We start from the raw sequence: 27795 nt of genomic DNA on the forward strand, positions 1-27795 counted from the left end.
CAAGAGGAAAAAAGCATGAGGAAAAAGATGGTGATAAAATCAGAAGCAGTGGAGAAGTATATCACTCACTACTGCTTCATAAATTAAAGTGTAGGACAACTATGTAGGAATATACTAAGCGGATTACATAAAATGGTGTGTTGGTTATGTAACAACTTAATATTTTATTTCAGATGCAGTAAGTGGTTGTACCTGTGTATATTTATGACTCTACAAAAGTGGATAATTTTGCCCCCAGATCATGAGGACATATTCTTATTGCTATAATTCTGGAAGAAGGGCTGGAAGGTTTGCTCACAAAATATTAACGCAGTTTCTTCAAACTAATTCCAGCTACATCAGGAGGTGATTTCCCTAGAAACTCTTTCCCTCTGCCAAAAGTGGTGTTAATCGATGCAATTATTTGGTGGAGTCCTCAGTTGCAATAAAAAACCTGCACACTCTCAAATTCTTCTGCAAACACTATGATATCACTGATGAAAATGAATTTTCTCGTGAGTGGAGAAAGTAGACAGGAGTGTAAGAAGATGTGGCATCGGGTGACAAGAGAAGTGGTTTTGGCAAAGGTTAAGGACAAGGTATATGGTAAGTTGTGTGTGAAGTTGGTATCAAACATCCCGTTTACACCGGGTCCACGACCGAGTTGTGATCAAAAACTGCCTCTGCTCGCCGTCAGTCTTGAGAAAGTGTAAGGAATATTTTGAGGAGCTGATGAATGAAGAAAATAAGAGGGAGAGAAGGTTGGATGATGTAGACAGAGTGAATCCAGAAGTATGATGATTAGCAAGATTGAAGTGAGGACAGGTCTGAAAAGGATGAAAAGTGGAAAGGCAGTTGGTCCAGGTGACATATGAGTTGAGGCGCAGAGTGTTTAGGAGAAATGGAGAAGACAGAGCCAAAATTAGTTGTATTGTGTAATTATGTTTTGAAAGAGGAGCTGTGCGGGATGATAACAGTGTGGTATGCGATGAAAATAGAGTAGGTTCAAGGTTGAAGTGGAATACAGGTTTGGCTCTGAGCCCTTTCTTGTTTGCAATGGTGATGGGACAAGTTAATGGAGAAGACCTGTCAAGATTCTCCATGGAGATATTTGCAGATGACACTACGATCTGTAGGGTGGACGACTAATGCGAGCCAAAGAGGTGGAGGTATGTACTGAAGAGCAGGGGAATGAAAGTCAGTAGGAGCAAGATGGAGTACAAGTGTGTAAATGAGAGCGAGGGTGGCAGAATAGTGCCATAGCAAGGAACAGAGCTGGAGCAAGGAGCAGAACGTGAATAACTTTAAATGTTTGTGGTCAACTACTCAAAATAATACAAAGTGTGGTCGTCGCCTTACGACTTTGCCCTTTCCCTTCATTTGCACATTCACATGAATGCCCTGCATTCAATATGATATGAATACCATATTCCATTTTTTAAAATAAGCTTCTTAAAATTAAGCAAGATTTTTTCAAATATGTAAAATGAAGACACTGAATGAGAAAGAAGCTGTCATAATAGAATGTAGTAAAATTATCAACAACTACAAATTATGAATTCAGAAAATATATACAGTTCTGTCGAAATTTGATTTATTTATGAACTACAACTTTCTCAGTGATTGTGTCTAGTTTTATCTCTTTCTGATGTCATGAAGCAAACTTGGTAGAGAATTGATTAAAAACAAAAAGATATAGATAAAAAGAAAAAAATGAGTCCACTCTGGTGCTCTCTCTCCAAACTGATTCAGCTCTTCCTTGACCCAAGGATCATTTCCCCACAAAATTCTGTCAAAATCTGTTGTACTATTTTTCAGTTATCCTATACACATCCAGACAAACAGCTGTGACCACATAATCCCCATGCCTCCTCCCAAAGTACCAAACCTCATCAGTCATGAGAGTTCACTAGATAGACACTCAGACAATACATACTTCTGCCAATGTATTGCACATTATTCCTGGCTCTTGACTGGATCACAGCTTTGAACATCAACCAAGAAGTCTACATGGAATTACAGATCTTTGCGTCATCTGATGATAGGTTTTACAGAATGCTAATCGGATAAAAGCAAAAAAAAAATAAAAAAATAAAAAAAATTCAAGCAGTGTGGAATCACCACAATATGCAGCAAATCTTCCCTGAACCAAAGATGAATTCATCCTCAAAAATGTAGTTACAATGCATCCACAAAGTATTCACAGCCCAGCACGTTGTCCACATTTTTTATGCTACAGTCTTATTCCAAAATGGATGAAATTCTTTTTTTTTCTTCAAAATTCGGTACAAAATATCCCATAATGACAATGTGATTTTTTTTTTATTGATTTTTGCAAATTTATAAATAAAAAAAAAAAAAAAAAAAAAAATAAGCAATCACATGTACATAAGTATTCATAGCCTTTGGTATGAAGCTCAAAACTGAGCTCAGGTGCATTCTGTTTTCACTGATCATACTTGAGATGTTTCTACGTGGGGTAAATTCAGTTGACTGGACATGATGTGGGTTTGTCTACGTATAAGGTCCCACAGTTGACAGTGCATGTCAGAGCACAAACCAAGAATGAAGTCAAAGGAATTGTCTGTAGACCTCTGAGACAGGACTGTCTCGAAGCACAAATCTAGGGAAGGATACAAAAACATTTCTGTTGCTTTGAAGGTCCCAGTGAGCACAATGGCCTCCATCATTCATAAATGGAAGAAGTTCTGATCCACCAGGACTCTTCCTAAACTGAGTGATCGGGAGAAAATGGCCTTAGTCAGGGAGGTGAAGAAGAACATGATGGTCACTCTGTCAGAGCTCCATCATTTATCTGTGGAGAGAGGCGAACCTTCCAGAAGGACAAAAATCTCTGCAGCAATCCACCAATCAAGCCTCTATGGTAGAGTGGCCAGATGGAAGCCACTCCTTTGTAAAAGGCACATGAAAGCCCACCTGGAGTTTGGCAAAAGGCACCTGAAGGACTGTCAGACCATGAGAAACAAAATTCTGTGGTCTGAGGAGACAAAGATTGAACTCTGGTGTGAATGCCAGGCGTTGTGTTTGGAGGAAACCAGGTACCATCCCTACAGTGAAGCATGGTGGTGGCAGCATCATGCTGTGGGGATGTTTTTCAATGGCAGGAACTGGCAAACTAGTCAGGTTTGAGGGAAAGATGAATGCAGCAATGTACAGAGACATCCTGGATGAAAACCTGCTCCAGAGTGCTCTTGACCTGATACTGGGGCAACGGTTCATCTTTGAGCAGGACAATGACCCTAAGCACACAGCCAAGATATCAAAGGAGTGGCTTCAGGACAACTCTGTGAATGTCCATGAGTGGCCCAGTCGGAGCCCAGACCTAAATTCGATTTAACATCTCTGGAGAGATCTGAAAATGGCTGTACACCAATGCTCCCCATCCAACCTGATGGAGCTTGAGAGGTGCTGCAAAGAGGAATGGGCAAAACTAACCAAAGATAGTGCCCCAAGCTTGGGGTATCATATTCAGTACTTTCCCATAATCCCCCTGGCAGCCCCCTGTGCTTCCCAGAATGCAGTGCGGTGCCAGCAGAGTTCCGGCGTTTCAAAGCCATGTAAACAGTTGCTAGCGAGGATGCGGATGGCATTGATTCAGTGAATTCATGGGCGATTATGATGATGACACATTCTCCCAAGTTGAGAAGGTTATCTAGAAGAGGTGTAGCACCTGTTAGGGACTTCTGCTGTGCCCCAATGTCTTGTTCACAACGTGTGTTTACATTGTGCGCTAAACCGAAACTCTGCTGAAACTGACCTCTCGCATAAGTCACGGACCGCGAGACGTGTGAGATTCACAACTGCGAAACGATAGATTAAAGAAGACTTGAGGCTGAAATTGCTTCCAAAGGTGCATCAACAAACTATTGAGCAAAAGGTGTGAATACTTACGTACATGTGATTTCTTGTTTTTATTTTTAATAAACTAGCAAAAATTTCAACAACAAAAAATTTTCATGTTGTCATTATGGGGTGCAGTGAATAAAATTTTGAGGGGGAAAAATGAATTTACTCCATTTTGGAATAAGGCCTTTACATAACAACATGTGGAAAAAACTGAAGCACTGTGAACACTTTCTGAAAGCACTGCATAATCCATCATTACTGAGTTTAAGTACAAACAAGTGATAGCCCTCACACAGTGGCATACCTGTCAAATTGTTTAATAATGACCAACGGCATTATTACCACCACACACTGATGGAGGAGGCTGATTAGTGGTGGTCAGACTTTATGATATAGAAGAACACACTGTAATAGGGACTTAAATGTTACACTTTTTTCAAGGTTGAGTTTGTTTTCATACAGCGTCTTCATGTTCCTGCTTAGTGCTTCATGCTATCTTCACAACTACTGCCAACATCAACTGATTTATTCCTATGTCTTACACCTGAAAAGGTCGACCCAGTCTCACCCGTGCAGTTTGCTTGTGTGGTCTCCACCATAGTTCTAATGCGTGTTCATACCTCATCAAACAAATCGAACTATCTGAATGGACCAGCGTCCGACTATAATGCTTGGTGTGAATACCAAAGCTAGGTTCTTGGAAAATTCATAAAGTAAACTTTCAAGAACAGAACTATACAAAGAGATAAATATGATACATCTGGAGGCAGCAATTACCCAGAGTCCATCTCCTCACAGAATGCCTCTCAAAATTCACCTGTGTACACAAGGGTGGGTCAGAAGCCACGCCCACAGCCGAATTCAAAACTGGCGCTTGTCACCCACAGCTGCAGCTCGCCCCGCCCTCTGTTAGTCCGTTTGCGCGTGCGCGTTAGTGCTGACGGGGCGCCATTTTGTGCTGGGCCTGCTCTTCCAAAGCGGGAGAAAATTAAGAGGCTGGCGCGAAGCAGTTAACCGCTTCCACGGCGGAGCTAGACGAAGGAGACCAGCGCGTCGAGCTTCCAGCCGAATATAAGGGAGGAAAGAACTGGGCGAGAGTAAGTCAAGCAGTTGTTTGGCACCTGCACACGGAGAGGTTTTTGTAGGAGCTGTCGTCGGCCTCTAGGTGTCACGGTAGGGCTTACCGGCCAGGCGGCTGGCGGGGGGTGTTTGTCTCCCTCTATCGTTGTCCAAAATTTACTAAATGCGTCTATAAACTGCAACTCCATGTCTCAGTTCAACGTATTCTTTCAGTTGGGCTGGTATTTTGTAGTATGTGCGCTGCTGTGGCCGTGTTGATGGTGTTTGTGTTGTTAGTTTGTTCGGGCCTGACGTCCATGTTATCGCCCTTTGTTTCCTGTTTTCAGACGCGCCTCTCGAGTTAACAAACTCACCACTTCGTCTTTTTATTTATTTAATTTTTACGCGGACACGCTCCTGATCAGAGGCACGTGTCTACAATGTACGTGTTACGACAAAGACCATCTGTAAAATATTGATCCACTGAAAGTCGATCAGTTAAATATGAGTTACAAACAGATGTAAAACGTTTTACAAATGACTGATCAACTTCAAAATTAGCAGATCGCTTTCAAAATACACTTTTTTGAAGTCTACTCACTGTTTGGCACTGTACATTATATATTACATATATTACTGGAGATAATTCCAGTTTAACATTATTTGACTAGTAAGAGTTTCCAATCAGCCTGGACTGGTTAGTTGTAAAACAGCTAACTGATCACCTGCAGAGGAATGGTCTATTTCAGTCAGGTTTTAGAATTCATCATAGTACAGAAACAGCATTAGTGAAGGTTACAAATGATCTTCTTATGGCTTCGGACAGTGGACTTATCTCTGTGCTTGTTCTGTTGGACCTCAGTGCTGCTTTTGATACTGTTGACCATAAAATTTTATTACAGAGATTAGAGCATGTCATAGGTATTAAAGGCATTGCGCTGCGGTGGTTTGAATCATATTTGTCTAATAGATTACAGTTTGTTCATGTAAATGGGGAATCTTCTCACAGACTAAAGTTAATTATGGAGTTCCACAAGGTTCTGTGCTAGGACCAATTTTATTCACTTTATACATGCTTCCCTTGGGCAGTATTATTAGACGGTATTGCTTAAATTTTCATTGTTACGCAGATGATACCCAGCTTTATCTATCCATGAAGCCAGAGGATACGCACCAATTAGCTAAACTGCAGGATTGTCTTACAGACATAAAGACATGGATGACCTCTAATTTCCTGCTTTTAAACTCAGATAAAACTGAAGTTATTGTACTTGGCCCCACAAATCTTAGAAGCATGGTGTCTAACCAGATCGTTACTCTGGATGGCATTTCCCTGATCTCTAGTAATACTGTGAGAAATCTTGGAGTTATTTTTGATCAGGATATGTCATTCAAAGCGCATATTAAACAAATATGTAGGACTGCCTTTTTGCATTTACGCAATATCTCTGAAATCAGAAAGGTCTTGTCTCAGAGTGATGCTGAAAAAACTAATTCATGCATTTATTTCCTCTAGGCTGGACTATTGTAATTCATTATTATCAGGTTGTCCTAAAAGTTCCCTAAAAAGCCTTCAGTTGGTTCAGAATGCTGCAGCTAGAGTACTGACGGGGACTAGCAGGAGAGAGCATATCTCACCCGTGTTGGCCTCCCTTCATTGGCTTCCTGTTAATGCTAGAATAGAATTTAAAATTCTTCTTCTTACTTATAAGGTTTTGAATAATCAGGTCCCATCTTATCTTAGGGACCTCGTAGTACCATATTACCCCATTAGAGCGCTTCGCTCTCAGACTGCGGGCTTACTTGTAGTTCCTAGGGTTTGTAAGAGTAGAATGGGAGGCAGAGCCTTCAGCTTTCAGGCTCCTCTCCTGTGGAACCAGCTCCCAATTCAGATCAGGGAGACAGATACCCTCTCTACTTTTAAGATTAGGCTTAAAACTTTCCTTTTCGCTAAGGCTTATAGTTAGGGCTGGATCGGGTGACCCTGGACCATCCCTTGGTTATGTTGCTTTAGACGTAGACTGTGTTTCGTGGTTATTGTATGGCCTTGCCTTGCAGTGTGGAGCGCCTTGGGGCAACTGTTTGTTGTGATTTGGCGCTATACAAGAAAAAAGTTGATTGATTGATTGATTGACTGGTTAATCTAATTTCACTCTTAAGACTAAATGAGCTATCACAATTTGCAATATTTACCAATTATCTTGACTCCATATTTTTTAATGAGCATTAATAATTGATATGGAAGATAGGTATCCCCACCTTTTTAAGAAATCTTAGATATTTGCAATTAAAATATTAAACAAAATGTATTGTACACATTTTAACTCTGACAAAACTCTTGTAAGGGACCTAGATATGACATCTTGGCCCTGTGAGATACTTCTCTGGCACAATCCAGCTGTCATGACAAATAGAAAAGGCCATCAGGATGCCTGTTTCACCTGCCTGCTGCAGATAGATGATTACTTTATAGATGGAGATGTATCGTTTTCTTGGATGGTTGCTGCAATATTTTACTTTCTAGAATGGAAGTAGCATTTTGTACATGCACCGTGGTATTTGCAAAACAGTTGCGTAATGGGAATCGTACTGACTTTGTACTTTATAGTAATTAGTTGTGCTGGTATGTAAGCAGATATAAAATGGAATATAATACAAGCTGGGCCAGATTTCCATGATTTGAAAGTAAGATGCAAATTGGGCAGTGCAGTCTTGCTTGAGGGTGGGTGCTAAGGGGTTAAAATATGATGTAACTTTGCTACTTCCGGGGACAGAAACACGGCACTCTGAGATTTTTGGCAAATTTCAGGCAAAGTGAAAATGCAAAGGAAAAAAATTACAATGCGGTGGACATGTGTTGCAGTTTGTTTATGACCCGAAGCGCAAATGTGTCGAGGCGGTTGTGCAGGTGAGAGAACAGAGTTACTCTGGTTAGCTGTATAGGCTAACACTTAACGACACGACATCTCCCATTTGCCTCGTCTTCCTTTCTCCACTGGGTACCAGAAAAAATTGCAGTTTTCGCAACTGCTTCGTAATATCATGCAAGGTTCAAACGAGACTGCACTGCCCTATAGTGGCCAAAAATCAGCAATGGGTGATATAAAGCCAGGATGTGTGGCCCACACTAGGTCAAGCCTGGCTTTGTCCTTTATCTGGGATTCATGAATTATACTTTCTTGAAATACTTCCCAGGTCTTTAAGTAGCAACAGAAATGTTTGTGAAAATGCATGTTGTTGATTAGTTTTTTGAAATGTAAATTTTCATCACTTTGTGTCTGTCAAATTCTCCTCTCCTTCACCACTAGTACTAAGGTGACAGGAGCCACAAACAACTTGAGCTGCAGATTGTGTGTGAATGAATGGGACAGCAGTTTGTCTGGTTATGGTTAAAAAAAAATAATGTATGTAGTTTATCAACATGAATGGGTAACTGGGCCCAGTTTCATAAAGCAATCTAATCTTAGTCTACTAAACTTCCTGAGTCAACTATGGTTAGCTGCCCAACATTATCCGTCTAATCACCATTTCGCATTGATGCCACATTGATTGTATGTCACCACCTTACCTTTCATAACTCATCTGTTATTACTATTTATTATTACCTGTGCAATAACTTGCTACACAACTGTGCAATATGTCATGTGCAATAATACTATGTGCAATATGAACAATACTACAACCTGTGAATACTGCAACCTGACTACTGCTATTATTATTATTATTATTTTTTTTTTATATGCTTATATTTTCAGTATTTATATTGTGTGCTATTAGTACTTCCTGCAAGTTTGAACAGTCCTTCTCATCCTAAGCATTTCATTGCCTGTTGACTCTGTGTTAACCTGCATATGATCAATAAATTATCTTGTATCTAAACTTGTAGATTAGCCATCTCACGTTAGTCAACGATTTTCACGGACATAACAGCTTCGCAAGTGCTGTTGCCAAGAAACGCCTCCAATGCGCAAGAGTTTTGTTTACTTCCAGGTTGGTTTTCATGACTGCCTTTATTAACATTTACGGACACATATGACGTCTTAACTCTTACCTTGGCAGTTCTTCTTCTGCATACTTACGGCACTTCCATCAAGCCTTTTTGTGCACACAACACTGCTCAGCGTAACAGCAACGCCCAGTGGCTAATGTGAGAACTGTCACAAACACATCACATGACAGTCATCTGCTACAACCATGGGCAAAAGCGGAGGAAGCGCTCCTTTTGGAGGAATATGAGTCTCGTAGTGGTGCTCTTGCGTGTTCCATCAAGTGGTGGTACATAATAGCAGCTATTTTTTTTTTTTTTTTGGTAAGACAGTTATGTTTTGTAGACTAAAATAAGATTGGCCTCCTCTGTGCCAGGCTAAGAACTTTAGTCGGGTAATGCAGAACTTTGGACGACTAAGCGCTTTGTGCAGAGACTGTCAAAAATTAGTCAACCAAGTTTGACTAAACAAGATTAGACTGCTTTATGAAATGGGCCCTGGATTTTAGCTGTTAGACACAGGGTTGCATAGGCTTGATCACAAGTTTTTACAAGACATTTACATGCCCTCTGTATTTTAAGGTTTCTGGTTGGCCCTTTGCCATGGAGGGCGAGGTTGTTTCCATGGAAAGTGTCCAGGCTGCTGCCCTGGCTCCTGATGGAAAGGTCTTGTCAGAGGGTGAAGAAGCCTTGATGCAAGCAGCAGCCATCACACCACAAGGGGAGGTTGCTGGTAACATGGAGATGATGGTGATGGATGCTCTTGATCCAACTCTGCTGCAAATGAAGACTGAAGTGTTGGAAGGTGGCGGCACAGTGACTGTTACTGGTGGAGAAGAGGGTCAAATCATCACCCTCCAGGTTAATGTCTGTTACGCTAATGTTGAATTTTTAGTAATCAACACTGGATAAATGGCTGTCTTTTGACTGAGTTGAAATGGCTCATCTTTTAACATAGGTAGTGAACATGGAGGAGCAAACAGGTGCTGCATTAGGTCTTGGGCAGCTTCAGTTGGTGCAAGTACCAGTTACCACAACAACTGTTGAAGGGCTTCAGGCCACGTATGTTGATGCTTCAACAGCAAACAAAGATGGTGAGCCAGTCATCTGTCACACTCTACCATTGCCTGAGGGATTCCAGGTGAGAGAGTACAAAGTATAAAGTCTGTCTTGTTTTCAGTGTCACAATCTGAATGTATTGTGAAATGAAAATGAAATGAAAAATCATGAAAGGGGAATTGTTTTGATTTTTCTTCTTCAGGTGGTGAAAGTGGGTGCTAATGGAGAAGTAGAGACTGTAGAGCAGGAGGAGCTCCAGGCAGCCCATGAGGAGCTTCAAGTGACAGGGGTGGAAGAGGAGGAAGAAGAAGCAGTAGATGAGGAACCTGTTGAGCCCCAACAAGAAGAACCTCAATGGGCAAAGGATCCAGACTATCAGCCTGTTGCTGCTGTCCGTAAGGGAAAGAAAGGAAAGAAGAACCGCCTGCGTTATGCAGAGGGTGATCGGGACATGGATGTTTCTGTGTATGACTTTGAGGAGGAGCAGCAAGAGGGGTTGTTGTCAGAGGTGAATGCTGAGAAAGTAGTGGGCAACATGAAGCCACCTAAGCCCACAAAGATCAAGAAGAAAGGTTTGATTTCATGACTTTCTTTAGATGTACATCAGATATTTGAACATGATGGATGTTTTGGCCACAGTGTGCATTTGGTTTTTTACTGTCCAGGGGTTCTCATTGCATTCTGTAAATGTATTATCTGTGGTCTTAAGTTTTTTGCAGTTATGATTAATCAGTAATATGCATCTCGGGTTAGGGGTAAAGAAGACTTTCCAGTGTGAGCTGTGCAGCTACACGTGCCCACGGCGCTCCAACCTGGACCGACATATGAAGAGTCACACAGATGAAAGACCACATAAATGTCACCTGTGTGGAAGGGCCTTCAGAACAGTCACACTGCTGAGGAACCACCTTAACACACACACAGGTATCTCAGGAGAAGTAATTATGAGACATCAGTGTGTCCACTTGATAAATTTAAGAATTTGACCCGCTTTCTCAGAACTCATTGCTGATATCTGCACAGTGGGGCATATAGTTATTTAATTTCTACTTTATGGGTCCTTTTGTGACATGTTACTCAGTACGATGGATGCATTTTATTAATGGATGTTGACAGTGTCGTTTGTTTTCCCCTCACTTTCTAAGGCACACGCCCACACAAATGCTCAGATTGTGACATGGCATTTGTGACCAGTGGTGAGTTAGTGCGTCACCGCCGCTACAAACATACGCATGAGAAACCCTTCAAGTGCTCCATGTGTGACTATTCTAGTGTGGAGGTAAGTCATCACACATATCTCTGGCCTTGGAGAAGTTGCACAGAGTTTCATTCATTTAATTTTTTTTCCCTCCTCGCAATAAAGGTGAGCAAATTGAAAAGGCACATCCGCTCTCATACAGGGGAGCGCCCTTTCCAGTGCAGTTTGTGCAGCTATGCCAGCAGAGACACGTATAAGCTCAAGAGACACATGAGGACACATTCAGGTGAACTACTTTTTCTGCAGGTGGCAGAAGCTGAATACTCCTGTAAAGACGCTCTTCTTACAGTCTTCCGTCTTGTCTGACAGGTGAAAAGCCTTATGAGTGCTACATCTGCCACGCTCGTTTTACACAGAGTGGCACCATGAAAATGCACATCCTGCAGAAACATACAGAGAATGTCGCCAAGTTTTCAACTGCCACACTGTGATACTGTCATTGCACGCAAGAGTGACTTGGGTAAGTTGTTTTGTCTTTTAATTCACAATCTATAAAAGTTGTGGGGAAGGCTGACTTAATAAATTGGTCATTAACATCTCTGGACTGAGATTCAGAGAAATTGTGTTTTTCAGCATATAAATTTATCCGCCACCAACTATAAGGCCATGTGTGTCCCACTATTGTGCACATGACAACTTGAAAAAAATGGATCTGATTATAACCCAAATTGAATGAGTTTGTATCCAAGGCGGTTAAAATTGTGCATGGTTGGGTTTCACAGTGGACACCCACTAGACTAAATGGTATATTGATTATTGTAATTTATCCCCCAACAGCTGTAGTTGATATCAGCTCTGGGGTGGGGGGAGCAGCTGAAAAATATATAAATGTTCACGTTTAAGCGTCTTTGTATTAATTAATTTGCTGGTAAAACTCCTCAGCTTGAATTTGACCAACAACAAGATAGATTAACATAAGGAGAAGTTTGCTGACAATATAGAAAATCCTAAGTAGGTGAGAAGTTAACATTGTATATGTGTTGCATTCAATTTTAACTCAAGTTTATAAGCTGCCTGCCTTAGAGGGATGGGGCGGGGTGTACATTCAAGAAGTACTAAGAATTGAGAGCAGTACTTGCATTCAGGCACCCAGTATTGCGGAGCAAACGGTCCCCCCTTATAAATTGTTCCACCCATCCTTCGCTGCGAATGTGTCATTTGGGACCACAGCAGCTCCTCTGAGACTGAGTCTCTACACCCAAAGGGAATGTGATTATTAACCATCAGATGACAAGGTAAAACCTCTTAAATCATTCTAAAGTCAGTTTTAAGCAGAAACGGGGCAATAATCAGTGAGTTGCTACTGATGCTTTGAAATGAGGGAGGCGCAGTGAATGCAGCAGCTTGTCTGGCTGCTGTGCTCTGATCGCTTTCTCCATCTTTTATGAAATAATGCTTAATTTATGTGGAAATAATTGCTGTACAAAAGCTGCAGATATCTGTTGCTGAGATTGATGACTGGAGTGCAGTTTTAAGCAGAAATGAGGTGATAATTGGTGAACCATAACTGATGCACAGAAATGACCCATGCACAGTGAATGCAGGGCAGACAGATTTTTAGAGGGTGCTGTTTGGTCAGTGACAACGGTACTGCAAAGTTCCACCTGGCTCTCAGGTTCAAATTGGCTGTGCTCCCAGTGTGGACTTTCTGAAAAATTAAAAAATAAAGAAATATGTAATACATTTCTCATTTTCTTTTTATGCAATCAGGGGACAGAGAGAGAGAGAGAGACAGGGCTTCACTAATTTTCGCATGAAAAGTTAATAGTTTTCATTGGAATGAACAGCAGACTTTAGTGCTACACGCTCATTAAACTTAATCATAAATGATCATCTTCACCACACAGCTTCATTGAAACAGGGAAGTGTGAAGAACTGATTCAGAAAGAGCAGGTTTGACAATCAAATCAGTTCAGGTTCAGCTCTTGTTCAAACAAGACAATTAGGGGTTATATTGTTTAAAAAAAAAACTGTCAAGGTGACAGAAAAACTGAGCTGTCCATCAAATATTAATGTTTTTAACCTTTTCAACGTTATTTATTATTATTCTTGCTTTCAGTGCATCTAAAACCACTACAAATTAGTTCAAGTAGGGCTTCCTAATTATGTTTGAGGAATAAAAACCTATAGCTTTAGGGGTCTCTGCCCTTTGACCTCTGCCAGGGCATTTCCCCTGGACCCACCAGGGTCCTTTAAGCCGTGGTCACAACCCACCGTACTTGCACGTGCGTGCAGTCTACTTGCAAAAACGTGGGCTAAATTTGGAGATCCGTACATCGTAAGTACTGCCTCAGTACGAATTTAGGAACACGCAGACACGCTGTAGAGGTTTTAGTGCATGCAGATTTTTCGCTGCGGATTCACCAGCAGTACAGATGACGCACGTTGTGAGTACTGCCTCAGTACGGATTCAAAGCAGCACATTTTCATTCAATTACTATTGAATTAACCAAATCCGTTCGGAGGCAGTATGGATTACGCACTCACCACATACTATGGAGGCCGACAGACATGCATGCACGACGCAGCTTCTCACTTGAACTTGGACTTGATTTCCAAACTTCAGCAACACAGACACTCCACAGCTTCAGTCTGTAACTTTTTGTCCAGCTGTAACTTTTCGAGGCAAGTATACACTCGTACAACTGACCGCTGCAGGCTGGACATGCTCATGCATCGCCGACGCCGAAAAACACCTGCCGCTCCGGTCCCGCTCATAAAAAAGAAAAGCTGACCACACACACTGCTTTGTCAACTCTCTTTATCGTTACGCTCCTAGAGACGTGCGTTGAACATTCTCCCTCCTCTTGCTACTGCCTCCGTACGTTTTCACAAAAACGTAGTGGCCGTGGCATCCGCAGAAAACGTACGGCAGAAAAAAACGCACGGTGGGTTGTGACCAGCACTTTAAGCGGGTCCTGGACCCAAGGCTGTGAGCTGCAATCACATAGTTTGCCCAGCACTAAAATGGTCCTAGCTGGAGCTTGCTTACATTGCCTCAGATGTGTAGAGCCTCATTTACATCATACAAAAGTTCAAATAAAAGTGGAGTGACTAGAGTAATGTACTGACTTCTCCTGTGTGACAGTTTTAATTACTGTGCAGACCGCTCCTGATCGAGAATTAACCCACCCTCCCTGCCTGTTAAACGTAAAAAGTTGGTTAAACACCCACCCAAAATTATTTATTTGTTTTTAACATCCTCCTAAAATAAATTGATTTTGTAACCACGGCATAACAACAAAGCTGAACAATAAGTTTTCACATTTGTCTTATCGCTTCTGCATTTTACCTGTGGTGATGTCATCAGTGTGTGCTGGTCGTTTAGGACATAAAAAAAAACTAAAGAAATGACACAAAAGCTTTTGTTTTTCATGGGGAATATTTATTTATTTTGTGGTCATTACTTATTTTTTACATTCATGCAATGGTTTTTTATTTTATCGGTAAGTGGTTAGTGCACTTTCAGTGCAGAAGGTTCCTGGTTCAAACCCCACCCCTGCCACATTTCATTGTGTAATCTGGAGTTGCATAAGGAAGTACATCCAGCATAAAACTTGTACAGAATCAACATGCAGATCCACTTTGGATTCGCTGTGGCAATCCCGAGTGCAAACAAGGGAGCAGCTGAAGGGACTTATTGGTCACATGGCAGTCATTTTGATGCCCCCCCCCCCAAAAAAAGGAAAGGAAATTCATACTAGTTGCAGTAATGATGCAAAGTGTGAATGAATTGCACACAAAGTGGAATAGATCTGGCACTAAACAGTTATTTGAGAAGAAAACTGGATATTACATTATTTTCAGTGAGAGCTTGACGGAAAATATCACAATCGGCCTGTAATCGCAGCAGCTGCGCACCGCAACAGGGCAAACTGGATGCTGTTTTATCATTAGGGGGGGGGCAGCAAAAGATCGATCGTTATAGTTTTCATATTGTTGCTTACTGCAGCGACAAGGACAAACTGGATGCACACAACTTTCCAATGCCCTCTGCTGAAACACATGAGAAGAGTGTTTGTACAGGACAAAAACACACAAACCAATTATTTGTGACTTATTTTGTACAGTAAAGCTCACCTAAATCGTCATCGTATAAACCGGATATTCGCACTTACCAGACAAAAGCAAACGTCCAAGTGCTTTTTGAAAGGTTTTCTGTGTAATAAACACAGTATATACAGGATTTTGTATAATGGATTTTTGCTCACATCGGACAAAATGTAAAAACCCCTCGCATGTATCAGACAGAGCAGTCTGGACGTATTAAATGACATTCAGTACTGACACGTGCTGAATTGAGGAACATGGGTACCATATTTCCGTGATTAAAGGTTCCACAAAATTGATGAACTCACTGACTGAATGCCACACTACTATTATTGTACTCTACTGGTGGTTGGCTCTCACTGCGGTATTGTATCACTTCCTGTTCCGGAGCACAGCGGTGTTTTGCTGTATCTGTTAGCTGTTTAATCTGCGCAGTTAAATTGATCTAGTTAACTAGATAACGATTTGTTTCACAGTGTAATCTTCACGTGCCTTAACTAAAGCACTCTCTCTGCTGAATCACCTCTAAATTATTTACACATTATTCACTTTGTGTGTTTTTTAGGAATCCGCTAGCTTAGCGCAGCTACTAGCTCTTAGCCGGTTTAGCATGGTGGCTTCTCCTGTCTCTCCCGCACTTTTCTGCTCTGGGTGTGAAATGTTTAGTTATTCCTCGGCCTCCTTTAGCAGTAATGGTACTTGTAATAAGTGTAGCTTATTCGTAGCTTTGGAGGCCAGGCTGGGCAAATTTGAGACTCGGCTCCGCACTTTGGAAAATCCTACAGCTAGCCAGGCCCCTGTAGTCGGTGCGGACCAAGGTAGCTTAGCCGCCGTTAGTTCCCCTCCGGCAGATCCCGAGCAGCCGGGAAAGCAGGCCGACTGGGTGACTGTGAGGAGGAAGCGTAGTCCTAAACAGAAGCCCCGTGTACACCGCCAACCCGTTCACATTTCTAACCGTTTTTCCCCACTCGGCGACACACCCGCCGAGGAACAAACTCTGGTTATTGGTGACTCTGTTTTGAGAAATGTGAAGTTAGCGACACCAGCAACCATAGTCAATTGTCTTTTCCGGGGGCCAGAGCAGGCGACATTGAAGGAAATTTGAAACTGCTGGCTAAGGCTAAGCATAAATTTGGTAAGATTGTAATTCACGTCGGCAGTAATGACACCCGGTTACGCCAATCGGAGGTCACTAAAATTAACATTGAATCGTGTGTAACTTTGCAAAAACAATGTCGGACTCTGTAGTTTTCTCTGGGCCCCTCCCCAATCGGACCGGGAGTGACATGTTTAGCTGCATGTTCTCCCTGAATTGCTGGCTGTCTGAGCTTCTGGGGAAAACCTGGTCTTGTTAGGAGAGACGGCATCCATCCCACATTGGATGGAGCAGCTCTCATTTCTAGAAATCTGGCCAATTTTCTTAAATCCTCCAAACCGTGACTATCCAGGGTTGGGACCAGGAAGCAGAGTTGTAGTCTTACACACCTCTCTTGAGCTTCTCTCCCCCTGCCATCCCCTCATTACCCCATCCCCGTAGAGACGGTGCCTGCTCCCAGACCACCAATAACCAGCAAAAATCTATTTAAGCATAAAAATTCAAAAAGAAAAAAATAATATAGCACCTTCAACTCCACCACAGACTAAAACAGTTAAATGTGGTCTATTAAACATTAGATCTCTCTCTTCTAAGTCCCTGTTAGTAAATGATATAATAATTGATCAACATATTGATTTATTCTGCCTTACAGAAACCTGGTTACAGCAGGATGAATATGTTAGTTTAAACGAGTCAACACCCCCGAGTCACACTAACTGTCAGAACGCTCGTAGCACGGGCTGAGGCGGAGGATTAGCAGCAATCTTCCACTCCAGCTTATTACTTAATCAAAAACCCAGACAGAGCTTTAATTCATTTGAAAGCTTGACTCTTAGTCTTGTCCATCCAAATTGGAAGTCCCAAAAAACCAGTTTTATTTGTTGTTATCTATCGTCCACCTGGTTGTTACTGTGAGTTTCTCTGTGAATTTTCGGACCTTTTGTCTGACTTAGTGCTTAGCTCAGATAAGATAATTATAGTGGGCGATTTTAACATCCACACAGATGCTGAGAATGACAGCCTCAACACTGCATTTAATCTATTGTTAGACTCGATTGGCTTTGCTCAAAATGTAAATGAGTCCACCCACCACTTTAATCATACCTTAGATCTTGTTCTGACTTATGGTATGGAAATTGAAGACTTAACAGTATTCCCTGAAAACCCCCTTCTGTCTGATCATTTCTTAATAACATTTACTCTGATGGACTACCCAGCAGTGGGGAATAAGTTTCATTACAGTAGAAGTCTTTTAGAAAGCGCTGTAACTAGGTTTAAGGATATGATTCCTTCTTTATGTTCTCCAATGCCATATACCAACACAGGGCAGAGTAGCTACCTAAACTCTGTGAGATAGATTATCTTGTCAATAGTTTTATATCCTCTTTGAGGACAACTTTGGATGTTGTAGCTCCTCTGAAAAAGAGAACCTTAAATCAAAAGTGCCTGACTCCGTGGTATAACTCACAAACTTGCAGCTTAAAGCAGATAACCCGTAAATTGGAGAGGAAATGGCGTCTCACTAATTTAGAAGATCTTCACTTAGCCTGGAAAAAGAGTCTGTTGCTCTATAAAAAAAGCCCTCCGTAAAGCTAGGACATCTTACTACCCATCACTAATTGAAGAAAATAAGAACAACCCCAGGTTTCTTTTCAGCACTGTAGCCAGGTTGACAAAGAGTCAGAGCTCTATTGAGCCGAGTATTCCTTTAACTTTAACTAGTAATGACTTCATGACTTTCTTTGCTAATAAAATTTTAACTATTAAAGAAAAAATTACTCGTAACCATCCCAATGACATATCGTTCTCTTTGGCTGCTTTCAGTGATGCCGGCATTTGTTTAGACTCTTTCTCTCCGATTGTTCTGAGTTATTTTCATTAGTTACTTCCTCCAGACCATCAACATGTCTATCAGACCCCATTCCTACCAGGCTGCTCAAGGAAGCCCTACCATTAATTAATGCTTCGTTCTTAAATATAATCAATCTATCTTTATTAGTTGGCTATGTACCACAGGCTTTTAAGGTGGCAGTAATTAAACCATTACTTAAAAAGCCATCACTTGACCCAGCTATCTTAGCTAATTATAGGCCAATCTCCAACCTTCCTTTTCTCTCAAAAATTCTTGAAAGGGTAATTGTAAAACAGCTAACTGATCATCTGCAGAGGAGTGGTCTATTTGAAGAGTTTCAGTCAGGGTTTAGAATTCATCATAGTACAGAAACAGCATTAGTGAAGGTTACAAATGATCATCTTATGGCCTCAGACAGTGGACTCATCTCTGTACTTGTTCTGTTAGACCTCAGTGCTGCTTTTGATACTGTTGACAATAAAATTTTATTACAGAGATTAGAGCATGCTATAGGTATTAAAGGCACTGCGCTGCAGTGGTTTGAATCATATTTATCTAATAGATTACAATTTGTTCATGTAAATGGGGAGTCTTCTTCACAGACTAAGGTTAATTATGGAGTTCCACAAGGTTCTGTGCTATGACCAATTTTATTCACTTTATACATGCTTCCCGTAGGCAGTATTATTAGAAAGCATTGCTTAAATTTTCATTGTTACGCAGATGATACCCAGCTTTATCTATCCATGAAGCCAGAGGACACACACCATTTAGCTAAACTGCAGGATTGTCTTAGACATAAAGACATGGATGACCTCTAATTTCCTGCTTTTAAACTCAGATAAAACTGAAGTTATTGTACTTGGGCCCCACAAATCTCAGAAACATGGTGTCTAACCAGATCCTTACTGTGGATGGCATTACCCTGACCTCTAGTAATACTGTGAGAAATCTTGGAGTCATTTTTGATCAGGATATGTCATTCAATGCGCATATTAAACAAATATGTAGGACTGCTTTTTTGCATTTGCGCAATATCTCTAAAATTAGAAAGGTCTTGTCTCAGAGTGATGCTGAAAAACTAATTCATGCATTTATTTCCTCTAGGCTGGACTATTGTAATTCATTATTATCAGGTTGTCCTAAAAGTTCTTTGAAAAGCCTCTCAGTTAATTCAAAATGCTGCAGCTAGAGTACTGACAGGGACTAGAAGGAGAGAGCATATTTCACCCATATTGGCTTCCTGTTAATTCTAGAATAGAATTTAAAATTCTTCTTCTTATAAGGTTTTGAATAATCAGGTCCCTTCTTATCTTAGGGACCTCATAGTACCATATCACCCCAATAGAGCGCTTCGCTCTGACTGCAGGCTTACTTGTCGTTCCTAGGGTTTTTAAGAGTAGAATGGGAGGCAGAGCCTTCAGCTTTCAGCTCGGATCAGGGAGACGGACACCCTCTCTACTTTTAAGATTAGGCTTAAAACTTTCCTTTTTGCTAAAGCTTATAGTTAGGGCCGGATCAGGTGACCCTGAACCATCCCTTAGTTATGCTGCTATAGACTTAGACTGCTGGGGGGGTTCCCATGATGCACTGTGTTTCTTTCTTTTTGCTCTGTATGCACCACTCTGCATTTAATCATTAGTGATTGATCTCTGCTCCCCTCCACAGCATGTCTTTTTCCTGATTCTCTCCCTCAGCCCCAACCAGTCCCAGCAGAAGACTGCCCCTCCCTGAGCCTGGTTCTGCTGGAGGTCTCTTCCTGTTAAAAGGGAGTTTTTCCATCCCACTGTCGCCAAGTGCTTGCTCACGGGGTGTCGTTTTGACCGTTGGGGTTTTTCCGTAATTATTGTATGGCTTTTGCCTTGCGATATAAAGCGCGATGGGGCAACTGTTTGTTGTGATTTGGCGCTATATGAATAAAATTGATTTGATTTGAAAAGCCCAGCCGTTTAGTTTTCAAACTGTGCTTCGACCCGGCACCTAAACGAGGCAGGGAATAATTCAAGGCCAGTGATTATTAGCAAAATGCTGCTTGTTGCTTGCACTGTAATAAGGTGTTAAGTTTCACACACATCCCTGTGTGATGAACCAAACCACTTTAAATCTCCATGGCTGTGAACCTGTTCACCTGTGAAATGACAGGCTGTGATTGGTCACTTTTCCGGTTTCACTCCTTCCTCTGCCGTCATACTGTAAAAGTTGTTGCAGTGTGCACGCTGATTACATTTTGATCATGGATTGAATACGTCTGGCAGAAAAGTCTGCAAATATGACCAACTTTACAAGAACAAGTCAGAAAAAGACACTCAAATGACTGACCTACAATTCATGGAGGAAAATTCCACTTACCGTTCGTTGGTTTGGAGGTTGATGATTGTATAAAGAAGTGGAGCTCGTTGAGAGACAAATTAATCCAGAAAAAGGCGCTGTTCCTGCAGCAAATTGCATAAAGATGCGGTGAAGAACTTTAAAAGGGTCACGCTTAGGGTTGGGTATCGAGAACCGGTTCTTTTCAGGTATCGTTAAGAAATGATCCGGTCCACCGATATCAATAGTCTTACAGTCCCTTATCGGTCCTTCAGAGCGGCCATTGTTTTTGAGGGTCTTTGTCAGGAAAATGATCATTTCTCTACATTGATTGCAGATCCTGCAGCGGGTCTGTAATCAACCACCTTTGCAGCACGATTCCACTTTGAAGTGTGAACCAATGAAGCACTGCTTCGATCCGCTGGCTCGTTGGTTCTTTGATTTGCTGCTCTTCAGAAGCAGCAAGTCCACTTCTTATCCCCTCTCAAAGCTGTTAAAATGTCAGTCATGAGTCACTTTTGTGTGGATTAAAGTCACTAACTGGGACCCCTTTCTTGTTGTAGATGAGCAACGAGAATCATCCTCCGTTCTTTGTACCGCTCCAAACACTGCATCGCTCTCTGCTGAGAGTCCGGTTGGAATTAACTTCAAAGCGAATTGCCACTTTAAGTAAAATGACAACTCTTTCCAAACACTGTAATACAGACAAATTACAATTAACTAAAATGTTTTTTCCTCCCAAAATGAGACATCCTGCATTCTTTATTAATTACATCCTGACGTGCAGCACAGCCAGCTGCAAGAACTCAGCTCAGATGTATGGAAAGAGATTCATGCCAATAATATCTGAAAGGAAATGCTTTTCACAAAACTACAGATTTTGTTTCTACTTATGTCCAGAGATCAAGGATCCACCATGTAGAGTTTATTATATCCAAAGTTTAAGGATCCAGTGACCAATTTCATATTTATTTACTCAAGACTCAATAAAATGTTGTTGACATAGAAAACCAGTAAAGCCTACTTTTACACAGAAAATTCACAAGAAGTATCGATAAGGAATCGTATCGATAAGCAGAATCGATAATGATATCAATCGATAAAATCTTATCAATACCCATCCCTACTCACGTTCACGCCAACATCATTGCATGACTACAGAGTTGCAGAAGCTTAAATCAGGCTTTAGGATTTTAAGGTGCCACTCTGTAGCTGACTTAGAAAAAAGACTTGACTCGGCTAAATGTAATCTTTTTAATGCACATAATGTCTGACACTTAAGGCAGGTGTTTTTGTTTTGTTGTTTTTTTTTTTTTTTTTGTTTTTTCTACCCAGATTTTGACTCATTCATTAAATGAAGCAGGTCCTGATTCAAGGTCAGGCACTTAATCAAGGACATACGTAAGCCTAATTGGTGCTGGGGGTTCCCCGTAGATCGTTCGGCTCCTCCTGACTGTAACTAATCTGTTACATACATATAACAGTTTTTGTCAATTTTATACATATAACAGACAAAATTTGCTGGTCCACCTAAATCCATTATATGTGAGTTTTACTGTATTTATGAAATCAGACATTTTTATTGATATGGGCATTCTGATAAACACAATATTGGCTATGCTTGTGCAGCGACCCACACACTCTTCAGGCAGAATTTTACACGCTGGACCCTCTGCACCTGCTAATGCTTGGATATGAATTTAAATGTTTAAAGGGGTTCCTGTGGTGTGTGTTGGATCCTCTTATATTTGTTTACTTGGTAATAATTTTATTTATTTTGTCATGTCATTTTCTCTCCCAGGTGTGCATTTGCGGAAGCAGCACTCATTTATTGAGACGGGAAAGAAATGTCGCTACTGTGATGCTGTGTTTCATGAACGTTATGCTCTGATCCAACACCAGAAGACTCATAAAAATGAGAAACGTTTCAAGTGTGACCAGTGTGACTACTGCTGCAGACAGGTGTGTGTGTGTGTGTTATTTGGAGTATGTACCACATAGTGTGAGTGCACTATGTGGTATTCTGTGCATGCTGACTGTCTTTTCTGCCTGTTGCCTTTTAGGAACGCCACATGATAATGCACAAACGCACACACACGGGGGAGAAGCCGTTTGGCTGCAGCCAGTGTGAAAAAACATTCAGACAGAAGCAGCTTCTGGATATGCACTTCAGGCGCTATCACGATCCTAATTATGTGCCCACAGCCTTCGTCTGCATTAAATGTAGCAAGACATTCACTCGCAGGGTATGTTTGGGCTTTTGGGACACACAGCTTTTTTACTTGGCATTTCCATCTCAGTGAGGTTTCACAGTTTCCCATTTGCTTATTTATTTATTTTTAATCTGCAGAACACCATGTTGCGTCACGCTGAAAACTGTACAGGTGAAGTCATTGGAGAAGAAAATGGCACCCCGTCCAAGAGAGGTCGCCGTGGCAGAAAGAGGAAGATGCAGAGCAGGAGGGATGGTGAAGATGATGATGATGATGATGATGATGTCACAGGTATATTTTTGGTGGGGGGGGGGGGGGTCAGAGTTACAAGAAAATGCAAGTCCAACCTGGGAGCTAGTTTACATTTTAGAATGCAGCTATTTAACCACCAGAAAATACCCTAATTTCATCCTGTTGGGTCCATCTCAGTTAAACTACATGTTGCTTTGATTACAGTCATGGTAATTTTACATTTTTTAGTACATTTGTTAAAAGATCTTCTGTCAATATCATGATGCTAAGATATTGGTGTATTCACTGCTAAAAATCATTGTAGGAACAGATCCTCTTGTTCTTCATTCCTGTTTGTAGAGGGAGAAATGGATGAAATAGAAGAGGATGAAGAGATGCTAAGTGAGCTGGAGGTGGAACAGGCCCCACCAGTTGTTCCTATTCCAGCCCCAGTGGAGCCACCACTCAAGAGAAAACGTGGCCGACCTCCAAAGAACAAACCAGAGAGTGAGTGGTGTTGCTTACTGTTGACTACTAAATTAAACTGGCAGGAATTAAATCACAATATAAACTCAAACAGCATTTAATGACAAACCTGGTAGCTGTAAATAAAAGTTGATATTTTATTTATTGGTCAGATCTACAGGATTTGTTTTTATTTCAGCATTGAAAAAGGGAATGTAAACTTAGTCATTTTGTATCTGGTACACAGCAGTTACACTTTCATGCAGTCATACCCCCCCAAAAAAAAAAAATTAAAAATGCAAAAATAATTGGAGCACGCAGGGCTGTTGAATGCAAACTCCTATTGCAACAAGTATGTACAACCCCTGGCAAAAATTATGGAATCACCGGCCTCGGAGGATGTTCATTCAGTTGTTTAATTTTGTAGAAAAAAAGCAGATCACAGACATGACACAAAACTAAAGTAATTTCAAATGGCAACTTTCTGGCTTAAGAAACACTATAAGAAATCAAGAAAAAAAGATTGTGGCAGTCAGTAACGGTTACTTTTTAGACCAAGCAGAGGAAAAAAATATGGAATCACTCAATTCTGAGGAAAAAATTATGGAATCACCCTGTAAATTTTCATCCCCAAAACTAACACCTGCATCATATCAGATCTGCTCGTTAGTCCTGCATCTAAAAAGGAGTGAACACACCTTGGAGAGCTGTTGCACCAAGTGGACTGACATGAATCATGGCTCCAACACGAGAGATGTCAATTGAAACAAAGGAGAGGATTATCAAACTCTTAAAAGAGAGTAAATCATCACGCAATGTTGCAAAAGATGTTGGTTGTTCACAGTCAGCTGTGTCTAAACTCTGGACCAAATACAAACAACATGGGAAGGTTGTTAAAGGCAAACATACTGGTAGACCAAGGAAGACATCAAAGCATCAAGACAGAAAACTTAAGCAATATGTCTCAAAAATCGAAAAATGTACAACAAAACAAATGAGGAACGAATGGGAGGAAACTGGAGTCAACGTCTGTGACCGAACTGTAAGAAACCGCCTAAAGGAAATGGGATTTACATACAGAAAAGCTAAACGAAAGCCATCATTAACACCTAAACAGAAAAAAACAAGGTTACAATGGGCTAAGGAAAAGCAATTGTGGACTGTGGATGACTGGATGAAAGTCATATTCAGTGATGAATCTCGAATCTGCATTGGGCAAGGTGATGATGCTGGAACTTTTGTTTGGTGCCTTTCCAGTGAGATTTATAAAGATGACTGCCTGAAGAGAACATGTAAATTTCCACAGTCATTGATGATATGGGGCTGCATGTCAGATAAAGGCACTGGGGAGATGGCTGTCATTACATCATCAATAAAGGCACAAGTTTATGTTGATATTTTGGACAATTGAAAGGATGTTTGGGGATGATGAAATCATTTTTCAAGATGATAATGCATCTTGCCATAGAGCAAAAACTGCAAAAACATTCCTTGCAAAAAGACACATCAATCAATCAATCAATTTTTTTTTTATATAGCGCCAAATCACAACAAACAGTTGCCCCAAGGCGCTTTATATTGTAAGGCAAGGCCATACAATAATGATGTAAAACCCCAACGGTCAAAACGACCCCCTGTGAGCAAGCACTTGGCTACAGTGGGAAGGAAAAACTCCCTTTTAACAGGAAGAAACCTCCAGCAGAACCAGGCTCAGGGAGGGGCAGTCTTCTGCTGGGACTGGTTGGGGCTGAGGGAGAGAACCAGGAAAAAGACATGCTGTGGAGGGGAGCAGAGATCGATCACTAATGATTAAATGCAGAGTGGTGCATACAGAGCAAAAAGAGAAAGAAACAGTGCATCATGGGAACCCCCCAGCAGTCTGTCTATAGCAGCATAACTAAGGGATGGTTCAGGGTCACCTGATCCAGCCCTAACACATAGGGTCAATGTCATGGCATAGGGTCAGTGTCAATGAGCAGATCTGATTTGATGCAGGTGTTAATTTGGGGGATGAAAATTTACAGGGTGATTCCATAATTTCTTTCCTCAGAATTGAGTGATTCCATATTTTTTTCCTCTGCTTGGTCTAAAAAAGTAACCATTACTGACTGCCACAATCTTTTTTTCTTTCTTATAGTGTTTCTTAAAGCCAGAAAGTTGCCATTTGAAATGACTTTAGTTTTGTGTCATGTCTGTGATCTGCTTTTTTTCTACAAAATTAAACAACTGAATGAACATCCTCCGAGGCCGGTGATTCCATAATTTTTGCCAGGGGTTGTAGTAAAATTTGTAAAGCTGATAAGTTTCTTGGGGAAGATGGGACAAATGTCCAGCAGTCTGGTTAGGGTACATGTCTCATTGTGGCGCAGGACATTAATTAGTATTGTGCAGCTAAGATTACATCATTAGCTATAACACTGTCAGAAGTCCACTTTTAATCTATTCCTGTACATAATTTCATAGTACTAGAATCTCACGTGAAACTCTTCACAGCGGCTGCCATCATCCGTGTGGAGGATGAGGCCACTGGAGAGGTGGATGACATCATTGTGAAGAAGGAAATTGTAACTGAACAAGCTGACCAGGAGCAGGGCGGCAATGAGGACGCCACAGAGGTGGTGATGGTTGGCGGGGAAGAGTCAGCCATCCAGATGGAGGAGTTATCTCAAACAGAGGAGACGACACAGGTGGTGCAGCTGTCTGAGGCTGCTCCAAATGGAGACCTCACCCCTGAAATGATCCTCAGCATGATGGACCGGTGATGGATGTGAGGGTCCGACCTGTGCAGATACAGTCCCACAGACCCTTATTCACATCTTCATTTTATTCCTGGCATTTATGATTACTTGCATCCTGCACAGGAACATCACTGTTGTAATTTAAGATTCTCTTTTTAATCGTGTTATTTTTGATTAAAAAGATTTTAACATGGATTTGTCAACCAAAAGAGAAAAAAAAAAAAGAATCTCAGTACTTGTCTGAGCTTGGTTTGCTGTAATTACCAGCAGCATCGTTTAGCTTTCTTGTGATTACTCGTAAATAACACCTGCATCATGTTTGTACTGGCAAAATCTTTGGCTGTAATTTTTTGGGGTGGGGGTTGATATTTCTAATTTTAAAGTATTTTGACTTTAAAACCTGACCCTCCACTTCTGTTTGCAGATTTTATTTTCTATTTTTTTATATATACATGCTAGTAAATTGTTGCTCTTAAAAGAAGATTAAGATGGCTTGTGGATTTTTGTCTTCGTCAACATGCAAAAAAATAAAAATCAGTGATCTGTATGCTGAGGTTTTGTACCTCTGTGTAAACAGAAACCTGCCCTTTAAACAAAATATTAAAATTTTGTAAAATGTCTTTCTGGAGTTAGAGATTTGTGTGGGGGGGACTAATACAACAAAGATTCATAGTTGCTGTAATGTTACATATTTCCTGGGAAGGACACAAAGCAATTTTATGGAAGCAAATGATGCTGATGTTAGTTGCAGTCACTTAAACACAAGAAATATTAAATATTTTGAATATTTTTTTGCTTTGTTTTTTGTGGTTAGTAAAGTCATTTAAGCCTATTCTAGTTTTAAGAGATTTTAGACTGCTTATGCATCTTTTTCTTGCAAGTGTAACACCCTTAGAATCCACATACAATATGATCAACATTGTGACTAAGTGCAAAGGAAGAAAGCTGTTTTTCTTCCATTGTGTAGCCATTCCACTTTGGGTTATTTTTTTTCCTTTTATACCATTGGCAATGCTACATACAAGCTCGAATGACATTTTACTGGCTTGTGTGTCAGATACAGATGTATGACTGTACAACCAATAAAAGAAAAAGTAGACATCGAGACTGACATCTTGAGTTTCTGAAGTTGTGTAATTCTCTCATAATTTAATGTGGAAATAGTTTTGTTTTATTTTAAATTTCATGGCCTGAAAGTAGCCATCTACAGTGTCTGCCATGGCAAGGTGGTGACGTGGGAGTTCTTAGACTGGGGTCCTTGGCACTGATAATGGGTTGTGCTTGGGGAACATAACAGTGATGTTGGTGTGCATCTTCGGTGCCACACCAGATTCAGTTATAATTTAGGCATCCTTTGCTGGAAAATAATGTCTGTGATACGGCACAAGTAGTTCTAAATGCTGGTACTGATAAAGTACCAAAAGATTTTAAAGATCTATGCTGAATTTTTATTTTAATACAAAATGGCATGCTTTGGGGGGAGAGATGACAATCATATACGTATTTCTATTATGAATGTGCACAAAAAATATTGCAGCTTTCTGTGAGCAAATGTAGTTCTCTGTGTTTTGGGGTGTGATCCTAAGAGATAATCTTGTATAGACTGACGTCACCACAAAATAATGCGTAAAATGGA

At 40.9% G+C, this 27795-nt stretch overlaps 1 protein-coding gene across 1 annotated transcript; it reads left to right on the forward strand.

The window, feature by feature from the left end:
• Positions 1-4788: 4788 nt before the first annotated feature.
• On the forward strand, positions 4789-27258 carry LOC117527361 (transcriptional repressor CTCF-like). Its single transcript, XM_034189674.1, is given in 14 exon segments — positions 4789-4943; positions 9473-9751; positions 9849-10031; positions 10152-10521; positions 10703-10873; positions 11095-11228; positions 11313-11433; positions 11517-11611; positions 11613-11667; positions 22314-22474; positions 22576-22758; positions 22863-23016; positions 23317-23463; positions 25915-27258. Coding segments are annotated over 13 exon segments (2301 nt in total). The 5' UTR covers positions 4789-4943; positions 9473-9493; the 3' UTR covers positions 26184-27258.
• Positions 27259-27795: the final 537 nt, after the last annotated feature.

The sequence above is a fragment of the Thalassophryne amazonica genome, chromosome 2, assembly GCF_902500255.1.
Source record: "Thalassophryne amazonica chromosome 2, fThaAma1.1, whole genome shotgun sequence".
NCBI lineage: Eukaryota > Metazoa > Chordata > Actinopteri > Batrachoidiformes > Batrachoididae > Thalassophryne > Thalassophryne amazonica.